General features: G+C 39.9%; 1 protein-coding gene across 8 annotated transcripts in view; it reads left to right on the top strand.

Annotated features, from left to right (window-relative positions):
* The window catches only part of TMCC1 (transmembrane and coiled-coil domain family 1), a 252,842-nt gene that overhangs the window by 224,264 nt on the left and 13,012 nt on the right, over positions 1 to 15,566 (top strand). For all 8 annotated transcript variants that reach the window (XM_059161815.1, XM_059161816.1, XM_059161813.1 and 5 more), the window contains one exon: positions 5,238 to 6,172. In XM_059161815.1, the coding sequence (XP_059017798.1) occupies positions 5,238 to 6,172 (935 nt within the window). The remainder of the gene's footprint in view (positions 1 to 5,237; positions 6,173 to 15,566) is intronic.

Genomic DNA, 15,566 nt, shown 5'->3' with positions numbered 1-15,566 from the left:
AGACAGGACTGGGCTGTTGGCATTTATTGAAGATAGTGATGTCAAGTCAGGGATTTCTGAATCTCTTCTTGTTACAAATATATGCTTGGATTTTGAGTAATGAACCAAGTAAGGAATAGAAAAAGGGTGACTTCTTGAACATTCACCATGTTTGGCAGGCATAATCTGATTTAACATAGGTTTAATAACACTTTTTCAAAGAATCTCATGAGAAAATAACCCCATTTTATAGATGAGGAAACTTGGGCTCAAGGAAACAAGAAGGTGGCCCAAAGACACCTAGCTAGTAAGGTGGCAAAACCAGGTCTGAACCCAGGTCCTACTCCTGTCACTGCTCTTTCCACCGTTTTTCTTCATATGATTGTTCTCAGAGCTGGGTGCCCCCATGTTCTGACACTTTCATACACTCAGAAAGTAAATAAAATGCATTTGCAAATGAAAATTTTAAGCCATTATAAAACTTTGTGAAATGTTCTCGAGTTGGCTCTACTCTGCTCCTGATTAATTGGTGTTTTGAGGCGTTGCTGTTTAAATTTTCTCTTGGGTTTTTTTCTGATCAATTAATTCAGGTCTGTTAATAGATAATTTAAGCCTGGCAAATGAATTCTTTTTTTTTTTTTTTTTTAAGGTTTTATTTTTAAGTAATCTCTATACCCAACATAGGGCTTGAACCCATAACCCCAAGGTCAATAGTGGTATGCTCTACCGACTGAACCAGCCAGGCACCCTCTGGCAAATGAATTCTTAATAGGAAAAGACAAAGTACAGGCAAAGCACCTTATCTGCTTCTTATAGCAACAGCTAGATAATGAACAGTGGCTCTGACCAGACCCCTAGCTGTGGAGCACATTGCGTAGCTAACAATAAGTAGTCACAGTATATTTACCTGGGTTTTGGGCCTCTCTTTTTTCTATACAAATTATTTCTATCCCCAGCCTTGAGTGACTGGGACTTGCTGTACTGGGGGGTATGATCACTCATGAAAGCCCTCAGGCTATGATCACATGAAGCCCTGTTGAGTAGGTGATATTGCTGCTGCTGCTGCTGTTGTCAAACTGCCCTGTTATAAAGGTAGTAGGAAGTAACTCACAGTTGATTTGTAAATTAGTGATAGCAATGTCTGTTCATAAGGTTGTTATGAGCTTTGGAAGATTAGCTAGCTGGCTAGTCAGCTGCCTAGCCACAAGATCAACAGTCAAGAAAGTTGACTAATACTAAAAAAAAAAAAAAAAGCGGAAGGAAGGAAGGAGACTATTACTATTTTTACTGTAATGTTGAATTAATTATTCCCATTATTCCTTTGGTTTAGACTCTGTCTCCTATGATTATGCCTGAAATGTGAAAGATTCTAGAATCTTTTAACATTTGAATTTTTTAAAATAATCACCTAGAATGGTACAAAAATAATAGCCAGTATTAACTGCTTACTCTGTGCCCAGGACTATTTTTTGAGTGTTTTTATGTTTATTATTTCATCTTCAAAACAGTCTTCTGAAATAGGTATTAGTATTTTCTCCATTTTACAGTTGATGAAATGGATGCAGAAGTTAATTAACTTGCCCAGCCAGGGTCGCATGACTAGTAAGTAACAAAGCTAGACTTGAACCCAAGCAGTTTCATGCCAGATTCTATGCTTCACTACTACACTAAATGTAGCCATAGTCAGTAATTTTGTTTTTCTGATTTGTGCCTTTTCTTATATGTTTAAGAAAATCCTCCCCGCTGTATTTTCCAATACTGCCTTCCAAAAGTTGTAAAATTTGCTTTTAACATCTGCAGTTTAGTTACCTGTCTGGAATGAGGATAGGAATCTAATTTTATTTTGTTATATGTAGATGCCTAACATGCCAGCAAAGGCATTTGAAAAAGAGAACCACTCTTCAGTTGGTGCATGTATAACTCACTGCTTAAATATTCTTGTCTCTGAAAGCTTTTGTTCATAGCTCAGAAGATACCCAGAGGGTATTCACAGCCCCTGTGCTATAATTCTGTAGTTCAGTATTATCTTTTTCTTGCCACCTCTCTTCCTCTTCCTCTCTTTTATTTCTCCTCCCTGCCTCTCACAATTTCTGCCTCTTCTCTCTCCTTCCTTTTTAAGGATAGTGCTTGCCAAAATTTGGAAGAGTCACTGAGTCATCAAGTGATTCATGGTTTCAGGCGTTAAACTACCCTCCTGCTGAAGCTGTGGGTTAGTTTTCTTTGGAGGCTGAGAACAGTGGGTTCTGTCAGATGTACTCTTGCAGGGATATTGATGACTCTAAGTGGGAGTCATATACTGGTGGAATATAGTGTGGCCCCAAACAGCCTAGGTAGGGCAGAAGTCAGATTAAAGATAATCTGGCTTACTTCTTCCGCCACTGTGTAGGGAAGTAAAATCAGAACTAAACTGTCATGATTTGTAAAAAATTACATAGAAATTTTGTTCTTTTTTCAAATTTAGAAATATAATAAAACTATGATTCTAGTACCAAAGCTATATTTTCACCAGTATGATCCATATTTATGTTCCCTGAGTAATAATTAAACTTGACTTCTGTATCTGCACTTCTTTAGACAATAGACTACATGTAAGATGATATTCAAATTAATAGCAAAGAACCTAAGAAAACTAGATAATACATGAGCTTGTAGTCTTGAATCAGTGATACTTTGTACTTGCTTTCCTTTCCTGTGGTATATTTTGAGCTGTTAACTGAATACATAATCAGGGTACATACTATACCCTGAATTACATATTGTAGTTGTGAGATCTGATCTATTGCATACTACAGTTGTGGGATCTGAAATCCCTTTCAGAAAGAAAGTCACATAGTGGAAACCCTGTACAACTTAAGAGAGTGACTGTAAGGCACTGAAGAAAGTGGGTTTCCGGGAGCTCCTTTTTCAACTTTTGGCAACGTGGTTTTCTGGAACTCTGGCTCATTCTCCTTTCTGCTGCTTTCCCTCTGGTCCTTTCACTGCTTATTAGCTTGTACCTAAAATTAATGGGGCAGATGGAGGAAGTTATACAAAAGAATTATTGTGCTAGTCCCTAAACTATTCTGGACATTTTTTTAATTAGTGGAATGAACATAATGTCATTTTGCTCTTCATTTCAGTTTTAAATTATCTTTTGATTTTATTTAAATGTACATTATTTCTCATTTGTTCATCTGAAAAAGAAATAATATGTTTTTATTCACATCAGTAGTAATACATTAATTCCAGTAATGAACTTTCCACTAATGAACTAATATTTTTGGAGTTAGAGATCACCATAATTCCTTCTCAGATGGGAAACTGAGGAGATAAAACTGAGGTGAAAAAAAGACTGACAAGTTAATTACCAGTATTTCACGAATATTTCAGATTTGGTGTATTATCACAAAAATGTAATTCACACTTCTAAAATATGAGGGTAACCTATATACAGTTCTTTCTTTTTTTTTTAATTTTTTTAATTAAATTGATTCATTTATTTTCAGAAAAACAGTATTCATTATTTTTTCATCACACCCAGTGCTCCATGCAATCCATGCCCTCTATAATACCCACCACCTGGTACCCCGATCTCCCACCCCCCTATACAGTTCTTTCTATCAGATTGCTGCTGGCTATAGATTTTGGAATGAGGACCAAATAAAGGGATATGATCTTAATTTCCAAGATGGTAAATTTATAATTTGACACTCATACTGGCCATTTTTATTACCCTGAGATGGGTTTTTTTTTTTTTTTAAGATTTTATTTATTTATTTGAGAGAGAGAGCAGGGCAGGGGTAGGGGCAGAAGGAGAGAAAGCAGACTCTCTGCTGAGTGGGGAGCCTGATGTGGGGCTCAGTCCCAGGAACCTGGGATCATGACCTGAACGGAAGGCAGACAGAAAGATGCTAAACCAGCTGAGCCACCCAGATGTCCCGAGATGGTTCTTTTATTATTTATTTCTGCTACTGCTTAGTAGAGAGCAGTTTCTACAGACTTTTTGCGTGAGCCCTACTCCAGTTCATGACAAGCCAAACCTGAGGGTTTTTCTCTCCTGAGTTAGGGAAACCTGACCTCTCTCTAGCTTTGGCTAATGGCTTTGAAATAGGATAGTTTCAGTTTTCACATATGAGGAACTTGTCTTTTTCTTCATCTCCTTCGAATGGTCGCTCACCCATATGAAGGATAGTCATTGTTTGTGTTTTGCAGTCCCTTGTCTCACTAAAAAAAAAAAAAAAAACTGAATAGAACTCAAAGAAGCTGAGCTCCAGAAGGCCTGAACTTACTTGCTGACTTGATTAACTTCTTACCTCTTACTGTCTCTCCCCCTGAGTATTCACTTTTCTCGCCTAGGTATATCATAGTTACTTGTGACCTGGTATATTAACCCTAATATATAATAATAATAATAATAATAATGTATACCACATTCAACCTTGGCACTTGGAGCAATACCTTCTCATTCTTACCTTCACCTGTCTCCAGCTACCAATTGAGTGTCCCTATTAGAGAGAGAATAATCCCATTATCCTTGACATACTTTGGGTAAAAAGACACTGTGATAAAAATTGGATTTTTATATCTAGCCAGTAAAATAACCTATTCTCACCAGCATTTTGGATGACCATAATCTGAGAGCATGGATTGGAATTATAGCAATGTCTGAATAATAAAATGATTTTCATGTAATTAAATTGAAATGCAGATGTACCTGTTTCACAAAAGTGTGTGTGAAGAATGTTTGTGAATGAAGTCATGCTATAAAGCCATTAGCAGGGGCACCTGTGTTCCTCAGTCACTTAAGCGTCTGCCTTCAGCTCAGGCCCTGATCGCGATCAAGCCCCGATTGGGGCTTCCTGCTCAGTGGGGAGTCTGCTTCTCCCTCTCTGTCTGCCTTTCCCCTGCTTGTGTTCACTCTCTCACTCTCTCTTTCTCTCTCAAGTAAATAAAATCTTTGTTAAAAAAATATAAACAACTAGGGGAGCTTTGTTATTTAAAAAAATACTGTAATAAATTTTCTAACAAAGGAAGAATACCCCCAGTTTACATCTTGTGCAGATCTTTTTTCATATGTCTTTTTTGTGTAAGGCAAAGTATACTTGTATAAGGACAGTATCCAAAAGGGAGATGGGGCTTGTATAGGATGGGAGGAATTAGGTCAACTATTGGTGCGGAGGTCTGAGAGTAGATAAATTTTCAATATATTTGGCCTAGTTATTCTGGAGAGGTCGTCTTCTTGGGCTCCTTCTAACATCCACTTCTCATTTATACACTAGATCGAGCGGTTGGAAGTAAGCAGCCTCGCCCAGACTTCCAGTGCAGTGGCCTCCAGCACCGATGGCAGCATCCACACAGACTCTGTGGATGGAACACCAGACCCTCAGCGCACAAAGGCTGCGATTGCTCACCTGCAGCAGAAAATCCTGAAGCTCACAGAACAGATCAAGATTGCACAAACAGCCAGGGACGACAACGTTGCTGAGTACTTAAAGCTTGCCAACAGTGCAGACAAGCAGCAGGCTGCCCGCATCAAGCAGGTCTTTGAGAAGAAGAACCAGAAATCTGCCCAAACCATCCTCCAGCTACAAAAGAAGCTTGAGCACTACCACAGAAAGCTCCGAGAGGTGGAGCAGAATGGGATTCCCCGGCAGCCGAAGGATGTCTTCAGGGACATGCACCAAGGTCTGAAGGATGTGGGAGCAAAGGTGACTGGCTTCAGCGAAGGTGTGGTGGACAGTGTCAAAGGTGGACTTTCTAGCTTCTCCCAAGCGACCCATTCGGCAGCAGGGGCTGTAGTCTCAAAACCCAGAGAGATTGCCTCACTAATTCGGAATAAATTTGGCAGTGCAGACAATATCCCTAACCTGAAGGACTCTTTAGAGGAAGGGCAAGTGGATGATGGGGGAAAGGGTTTGGGGGTGATTTCAAACTTTCAATCAAGCCCAAAATATGGTAGTGAGGAAGATTGTTCTAGTGCCACTTCAGGCTCAGTGGGAGCCAACAGCACCACTGGAGGCATTGCTGTAGGAGCGTCCAGCTCCAAAACAAACACCCTGGACATGCAGAGCTCAGGATTTGATGCACTACTACATGAGATCCAGGAGATCCGGGAAACACAGGCCAGACTAGAGGAATCCTTTGAGACTCTCAAGGAACATTATCAGAGAGACTATTCATTAATAATGCAGGCCTTACAAGAGGAGCGATATAGGTAAGTTATATGGAATTAAAATTCTGAATTATTTCTTTTTGCAGTTCCCTTGACTTTGGCTCTGGGAAGGTGGCTTTAAAAGCTCTCTGTAGAGTGTCTTTTTTTATAGCATCCAGAGCACTTTTGACATGTCATATAACACCTGCATAGTTCTATCACAGAGAGCAAAATAGAGGCACAGCAAAGTTAAATGACTCCTGAGATCATACACCAATAAAGCACTGGGAGTCAAGGGATGACGATTACTGTAGCTCTCCAGTCTTCCATTGCACTTTAGGACTTTGACATGAAGCCCAAGCTCTCTAAGGCATCCCACCTATTTATTTGTAATCACAGAACCACAAATCATTGCAACCTATAACTATACTACACTGACTTCAAAAGATCTATAACCTTCTGAATCCAAGAAATCTAAGAAGAATCAAATATATAGCCTGGCTAAAATGTAATGAATACTGTAGGAATTTGACCTTAAGCACACTTATGTGAGCAATTGGTGTAGAGAGATTAGACTGAAAGAAGATCCAGATAAGCACGTCTGTTACCTTTGTTATGAATTGGCAAATGTTTGAATGGGCATGGACTTAAACATGAAATGTTTCAATAGTCGTTAGAGAATTCTCAAAGGGCTAACTGCTTTGAGTCATAATCTGTGCTAAGGGTAGAGAAGCTGGTCTTCTGTTTCATATTATATTCCATATTCATGTTGGTTGTTTTCTAAAAACATGTTTTTCCACCTTGTTTCTACTCCATGCAGAGAGAAATAATATCCCCCACAGAGTACTCATTCAGATCCAAACTGTCAGCCAGACACTGGCCACCTCACTGATAGAGATTAAGGGCCAGCTTTACAGAAGCCACAGGTCAGGGCAGGCCTTGAAAGATCTGGGTTTGGTCCTATCCCAAATACTAATTCGTCAGAATCCTCACTACTTCTGTAATATCAAGGGTTGAACAGAAGATCTCTTAAGGTCCGTTTCACCTCTTTAAAAAAAACAGTGATTTTTTTTTTCTTAAGTTTGTTTTTATGAGATAATCTCAGGGCTTGAAATAAATTGTTCATGGGTATCCATTAACCTCTGAGAGAAGTGACAGTAGCATGCTGTTTTCAGATGGTGAAAATATTAGTAATTCAGCCCTGCCTCTTTATTCTTCTGTCATTCAATTCTAACTTAAGACTTTAAGGGAGAAGAAAAGTGAGTGTGGAAGAGAGAAATGTAGTTCTAAAAGCAAACATATTACTATTTTTTATTTCAGTGTTTTATATATTCTTTCATATACTTAAAAGACAATATCTAAAGTCATGAACAATCTAACAAATATTCAAATGGACTCTAAAAATAAAACATCTGATCTTTTGTAAAGCATGAAAGCTAACTGCCAGGTTCAAATACTAGTTCTGCCACTTGCTAACCTTGAAAATTGGGCAGGTTTCTAAACCTCTCGAAGTCTTGGTTTCCTCATCTATAACATAGGAGTAGTAACAGTCCTTCATAAAGTTATCGTGACATCGAAATGGAATACTTTATGTAAAGCACATAGCTCAGTGCCTGGTCCTGTGACTGCTCAATTGATGTTAGGTAGCAGTTGCTACTGCTGCTATCAGAGGAGACCCCCTAAACATGGAGACCCAGGCCTCCCACAGTCAGATGCTCAAAAAAACAAAAAACCCAGTTGCCTGATTTGACCCCTTTATTTTGAATGGGCAGTTAAAAACATTCCAGCTTTTAAATTCTTTCAGAGCTTAAAATTCATAGCTCGTTATGTCTTCAAGTCAGATGTAGACCAATACGAGAAAATCAGAGAGGAAAAACGGGTCTCCCAAGGCCCACCTTTGTACCAATTTAAAATAATCCAGGGACAGGACAGAACTTTTAGCTGGTAATTATCACCTCACTATAAGAATCAAGTCCAAACCACTTGTGAGGTAATGAGAAGTGCATTTCTTTCATTGCATTTTGGGTTCTCTGTGGTGAGTGAATGATTAGTTTTATGGAATAGAGAATAAAGAAAACTTAAGAATTTTCAAAAACAGAGGTAAAACTTGGAGAGCCAGGGAAGACATATAATGTGTAATCTGACTTTTGTCATATCACTTAAACTTTAGAATTATCTTTCCTTTTTTTTTTAAAAGATTTTATTTATTTATTAGAATTATCTTTATCCTTAAAGTGGAATCTTGAAGAAAGCAAGCCTTTAAAGGCACCAGAAATGTCACAACTGCTTCACTTAGCTATTTTGTTACATATATTTCCATGTATAGAGCAGTTAGAAATTTCTCCTCTGTTACATGTTTTTGACCAGTAAATATACTTAATTTTGTTAAGTATATGGTCCAGAGGGACCATTTCATATAAGTTAAGTTTTCCCACACATTGAAGCTTATTCTTTTTTTTTTTTTTTTTAAGATTTTATTTATTTATTTGACAGAGAGAGATCACAAGTAGGCAGAGGCAGGCAGAGAGAGAGAGAGAGAGGGGAGGAAGCAGGCTCCCTGCTGAGCAGAGAGCCTGATACAGGACTCGATCCCAGGACCCTGAGATCATGACCCGAGCCGAAGGCAGCGGCTTAACCCACTGAGCCACCCAGGCGCCCCTGAAGCTTATTCTTAAGCATCAAAGGTTTTCTTTTGCATTTTAAGCATTTTTAGAGAATGTCTCTACCTTCTTTTTTTTTTTTTTTTTTTAAAGAATTAATTTATTTGACAGAAAGTGAGAGAAGGAGAGAGAGCATGAGCAGGGGGAGCAGCAGAGGGAGAGGGGGAAGCAGGTTCCCTGCTGCTCAGCAGGGAGCCCGATGCAGGACTCAATCCCAGGACCCCGAGATCATGACCTGAGCCGAAGGCAGAGGCTTAACCCAGAGTCACCCCGGTGCCCTACCTTCTTTTAATAGAGTAGCACACTGAATCTTAACTTGATTGGAAATAGTACAGTGGTGTTCGAGCTCAGTGATGCTCTCAGGTAAGTGAGAGTAGTATGATTATGTGCCTATGCAGTAAACAGTCCAAGACAGCTTGCTCTTTAAAGTTCTTTTGTCTGGCTTTTTTATAAAATTTGTTCTTTTTCCTTTCCCTATCTCCACACTGTTACTAAGCTGCCTGCAACAGCCTCTCTTTACTAATTTCTATTTGAGCACTGTTGTAGGTTTGGCTTTTTGTCTAAGAAGAAAGTAGGCTAGCTGGGGATTGACTTAAGGGATTCTTCTGTGACCAAGAACCAGTTGAAGCATACATGGCCGCTCTAGATCCATTTCACTTTATTTTCTGTGCTTTAGTTTATTTTACTGATATGTGAGTTGACAGGAGGCAGGCTGTGTACAGTGTTGCTGCTTGTTATTTAAATGAGGGGGAGGAAAACACTACAGCTTAGCGTTTACTTAACTCCTGCGGTGTGCATAATGCTAGATACCTTACATATGTTTGCTAATCCTCATGGTAGCCCTTTAGGTGGACTGTATTTTCCTCATTCTACAGGTGAGGAAATGGAGGCCCAGTGAGGTTTTACATTTTGCCAAACAGTTACTTAGTAAATGGTAAAGCCAGGAATAATGTGAATCCAAAGCCAGTGGTTTTTTGTTTTGTTTTGTTTTGTTTTTATTTCAGGACAGGGTTTTTCCCCCAGGCTCAACCCAGAAACCTGTTATGATCTAAAGACTATAGTCTAGCTGAAGTCTGTTTGATTCAAAGACTAGCCTATAGTCTAGCTTTAGGAACCATTAACTACATCGGGTATTGGGCCATTTCCAGGTCAAAGTGTGTTTCACTAAAAGCTGAGCCACTGTTCCTAACATACTTTATAAAATTCTGTAAATGCAAAAAAAAAAAAAATCTACAACTGCACAAACTCTGGAAGGTTTTCTACAGCAATGTCGGTAATAGGGGAAACCTACTAAGGAAACTTTCACTACCACCCTTATTTCCCAGTTTGCAGAGTCCCTTTTCAGTATTGTCACTCACTTAATGTCCTTCTATTGCTCTCTACCTGTGAGTAAATCCAAGTTAAGATTTTTACCCAAGACCGTCTACTTACTCTAAAGAAACATTCAGAAGCCTGTGGAGCACAATCTCTCTCGTCACCCCCATAAACTGTACCATGGCTGAGTAAGTCTTCAGCACCCACAGGCATTCAGCCCAGGAAGCCGATGTAACAGCTTGGATGTGAGCTCCACCTCAACCTTTGATCAGGAACTAGGTATTTAGTCTTTGAGTTGTTTGTTGGGTTCTCAGATATGAGTGAGAGCATGTATTTTGGGAAAGAAGGATGCAAGGTTTAGACAGTTTTTCTAGTGATGGGATTGTGCTGACTTGTGTAGGTAGTTTATACATTCCATTAAAGGACTATCGCAGGTTTATTAGTAGAACCTGTGTTCATGTAGTACTTCAGGGATAGAAGGGACGTTCAATGCCTAGTTTAATCTCATTTTACACGTACACCGAGGCCCAGAAAGATAAAGTGACTTTTGCCAAGTCACACAGTAAAATTGTTAACATATATTTAATCTGCTAAAAACTGGAACACTGGTTCTGTTCCCATAGGGTGTATAATATATTACTGAGCTACCAGAGGAAAAAGTTGAGTTGTGGCAAAATATATTGAAAATAGGAGAGAAATAGGAAAACATTCATTGACAGTTTTACAGGTTCCTGTTGTAGTTTTTGCCTTCAGGAATCTGGCTGGGAATCCTATTCAGCTGCTACCCGTGTGTGGCAGTGTCAGGTAGGCAGGCTAAAAACCCTCCGCCTGATGAGGAGCAGTGTGCCATTTTAAAAGCTTCTATTTTAAGGGGATTGCTGTCCTTTGGAAATCAGCTTCTGATACTGTTTGTATTAAGCCCAGGGATATTTTAAATTGCCCTGAGTCATAAGAGCAAAAATACGGAATAAGGCAGTCACCAGAGTAGTTGTCACATGCAGCACAACTTTAGGTAGCTAGGCTAACCCAGTTAGGCGCAAGCCATTGGAGTTTTAACTAAACAAATGATCAGTTAAATACTGTTTTATTTTACCATCACTAGACATTAGAAAAATATGATCAGGGCACCTGGGTGGCTCAGTCGGTTAAGCAACTGTCTTGGGCTCAGGTCATGATCCTGGAGTCCTGGGATCGAGTCCTGCTTCAGACTCCCAGCTCTGTGGGGAGTCTGCTTCTCCCTCTGAATTTCTCCCCTCTCATGCGTGCGCGCGCGCGCTCTCTCTCTCTCTCTCTCTAATAAATAAATAAATAAAATCTTAAAAAAGAAAAATATCACCAGAGACGCTGTTTGGGCCCCTTTATTCCAGGTGTTAGACCTGTGTCAATTATAAATTGATCTGAGAGTCTTCAGAGTATATGTAGACTAGGTTTGGACAATGAGTTTGAAATAGAAACTTGAAAATATTGGATCAAATTAGCTCCTATAGAGAAATAAAGCCCAATTGAGATACATTCTTAGGAAAAGTAAGACCTTCCATAAAAGAGATTTACAGATGTGCTCTTCCCAACATAGCCACTGAAGAGTTAAAGGAGGAAGAATGGAAGGGAAGGTGAGGAGAGGAAGAGAAAACTTACTCACTTCAGTAAGTGATTGAGGTTAGACAAACCTGCATTCACTTGCCAGCTCTTTTGTATGACTGTGTGTAATTCCCCTGAGCCTCAGTTTCCTCTATAAAAACAAGATAATAAGGGGCACCTGGGTGGCTCAGTTGGTTAAAGCCTCTGCCTTTGGCTCAGGTCATGATCCCAGGGTCCTGGGATCGAGCCCCGTGTTGGGCTCTCTGCTCAGCAGGGAGCCTGCTAGCCGCCCCCCCCTGGTTGGGCTCTCTGCTCAGCGGGGAGCCTGCATCCTCTTCTCTCTCTCTCTCTGCCTCTCTGCCTACTTGTGGTCTCTGTCTGTCAAATAAATAAATTAAATCTTTAAATAAATAAATAAAACAAGATAACGATAAATACTATACAGGGTTGTTGAGATTATTAAAGGAGATAATAATATACGTGAAGCACCTAGTATGGTGTGTAGTGTGACAGGATATTAGAAATCTGTCATTACCCAAACCATAAGAGACTCAATCTCACAAAACAAGCTGAGGGTTGCCGTCGGGAGGGGTTATGAACATTGGGTTATGGACTTTGGGGAGGGTATGTGGTATGAAGGTATGTGCTATAGTGAGTGCTGTGAAGTGTGTAAGCCCATTCACAGACCTGTATCCCTCGGGCAAATAATACACTATATGTTAATTAAAAAAAAAAAAGAAAGAAAGAAATCTGTCATTACCAAGTTTTCAGATTGCCTAGAAACCTTCTCTCCCCCGGCTTTTATTTATTCCCTCTATGCTATAGGCATCTGCTGTTTCTTGTCTTTAAGGTAATGTACTGCCTACCCTGAACATTTCAGGGATTGATGCTGTGCTTTTTCCTTTCCAACTACAGGCTAGTTCAGTGTTTCCTAGCCTCTTTTCAGGCTTCAACACAAATGACGTAACAAAAGGTAAAGAAGGAACATCCACTTTCCCCAATTCAGCCAGGAATATATTCAAGTTCCCACCACATGTCATACCTCTACCCCAGCTGTGTCTGTTCTAGTCAAACCCTGACAGAAGTTGCCTCAGGTTCCTGTTGGTGTTAGCCCTGGGATCTGGTTCTTTCTGTTTCTCTCAGTACCTACTCTACAAGATTCTTCAGCCATCCTGTCCTACTGACCTATTGCCCAATTAGGGAAGCACACTTCCCTATCCCGGCTCTCAGAGATGGCTCCGAACTTTGAAGCCACACCCAAAGAGTGATGCACTTGATGAAACATTCCCAGCCTGACACTCATCCAGTTTCTCATTCATCAGGAATTTGACACAAAAGAGCCCTGGCTTATCTTTAATCTAAGCTGACTACTGTGTTGACCTCCAGTGGCTGAAACATTTTATTAATGTTTCAATTATTTATTAATTTTATTCAATTACTTATTCAATTATTTATTAATTGTTTACCTACAACAAAATCTAGATGTCTTTTTTATATCTTGTAAATAAAGCACATTTTGCTTGGTGATGGGAGATGGATTTCACATGCCAAATATGACATAACCTATACTGAAAAAAGATCTCACAGTCTTAAGGCTTTCTGTTCACTAATAGTTAAACTCAAACCTTATTCAAATGTCTAAGTTTTCTTTGAGTTATAATGATTTGGGAAGGACTTTTGAGTAAAAAGTCTCAAAATGAGTATTAATCTTATATTCTTCTGTGATCCAGCTGGAGTCTCATGGAAAGCATGTGCCAAAATCATATACTTGTAGGACCAAAAATTGCCCCCCCCCAACTGCATGTCCAGAGAGCTCTAATTGGCATCATATCAATAGATTAAAAAATCCCTTAGAGTTCTTGATTTTAAAAAATCACATGTGAGGGACGCCTGGGTGGCTCAGTTGGTTAAGCAGCTGCCTTCGGCTCGGGTCATGATCCCAGCGTCCTGGGATCGAGTCCCGCATCGGGCTCCTTGCTCGGCCGGGAGCCTCCTTCTCCCTCTGCCTCTGCCTGCCATTCTGTCTGCCTGTGCTTGCTCTTTCGCCCACTCTCTCTGATAAATAAGTCTCCTAACCTGTTGGTCTGTTTTCATCTGTAGGGAAATGGAGTGCATTCTACTTACCCAAATGCTATTTCACTATTTTAAGTACTATCTCTGGGAACAGTAGTGTATTTTCTCATTTGAGAAGATTCTCAGCTTGAGGAAGTCTTGCTGTTAATTTCTCATGTAACCATGAGTAAATTATTCAATCTCTGAAGGACTTCATTTTCCACAGGAACATAGTGAGGATTAGCAGTTTCTATTCAGCTCTCTCCAGAGATTTGCAAAGATCCGATGAAATTTATTTGAGATACTTTCCCTCTCGCACATACAAAACACATACCATGAAAGGAAGGTAGGTAGGACAGTTTCATCAATTTGAAGGAAAGTTTGGAACAGGCCAGTGAATGGACTTAGTTATTTGGCAAACTTGAGTCAGGGAAATAGCAGGAACCCGTTTGTATGTGCTGGCCCTCCTGATGAGCAAGTAAGAAAAGAGGCTTGTGCCTCTCTTGTCCTTTTTGAGAAGGACAGAATATGTACCCAGAAAACCCATTTGTGAGATGTCAGGAAAAAGTATACGGGAACAGTGAAGATTTTAGAAAATGTAAAATTGAGGGTATAGTGATAGATAAAGAAGTGGAGGACTAGAGGGGGAAAAAGTCAGAAGGGGGAAGCCTTGAATGTTGGAGCCACACAGCACTTGAGGTCAACAAGCAGTCCTTTTGAACTTTCTCACTAGGGATTGTTGGAGGGACCTGGGAAGATCGTAAAAGACAAAAATGAAACCAAATATATACCCGTGATGAATCTTCCCCACTGAGCTCCATTTCTGTGCAGGGCATTTGACGTCTAACTTCTGTTCAACTTCACAGTTGCCCTTTGGAGTAGGTAGATTGCCTTTTCACAGGATCACCCACACTGGTAGGTTGCACAGCCAGGGTTTGAAACCAAAACCCAGACTGAGCAGATTATCAGCTGGTAAAAATTGGATAAAAACAGAGGTGTCTGGGTGGCTAAGTGGGTTAAGCTATCTGTCTGCCTTTGGCTCAGGTCATGATCTCGGTCCTGGGATCCAGCCCTGCAGCCAGCCGTTGTCTTGGGCTCCCTGCTCTGCAAGGAGTCTGCTTCTCCCTCTTCCCTCCACTCCCCATTCCTATGTGTGTGTGCTCTCAAATTAAAAAAAAAAAAATCTTTTAAAGAAAAAAATAAAATTTTTTTAAAGATTTTATTTATTTATTTGATAGAGAGAGAAATCACAAGTAGACAGAGCAGCAAGCAGAGGGAGAGGAGGAAGCGGGCTCCCCGCCAAGCAGAGAGGCCAATGCAGGGCTTGATCCCAGGACCCTGAGATCATGACCCAAGCCGAAGGCAGAGGCTTAACCCACTGAGCCACCCAGGTGCCCAAGAAAAAAATTTTTAAAGAAAAACCAAATCCAGTGTGAAAATAGTTTCCAGAACCTTTGTCATGTTAGTGACCATTTTATGATAAACATTGGCTTATAATAAGGTTCAAGAATGTTGGGAACAAGTGCTGAGGACTTTTGTAAGTACTCTGTGATTCATATACAGTGTTACATACTTACATATAGTATTGCATAACTACAGAATTTCCCTCTTTACAAACAGATAAAAATCTGAGGGACAGCCTGAAGTGTTATTAATAAATCCTCTTAGGTATTCACAAGTGAAAGTATCCAAAACCTATTTTATCACAACCCAAAGCCATGAAATAGTCCAGAAAGGAACCTGAAAGAGATACATGTAGGAGGGAACTCCATAAAATACTGTCAAACAAAAGTTGCAGATGGCACAGGGAAATCCAGATGATGAAAGAAACTCAATGTGAAATGGACCAAACA

This window comes from Mustela lutreola, chromosome 2 (genome assembly GCF_030435805.1).
Source record: "Mustela lutreola isolate mMusLut2 chromosome 2, mMusLut2.pri, whole genome shotgun sequence".
In the NCBI taxonomy this organism is placed as follows: Eukaryota; Metazoa; Chordata; class Mammalia; order Carnivora; family Mustelidae; genus Mustela; species Mustela lutreola.
This window is presented reverse-complemented; position numbering and strand designations above follow the sequence as displayed.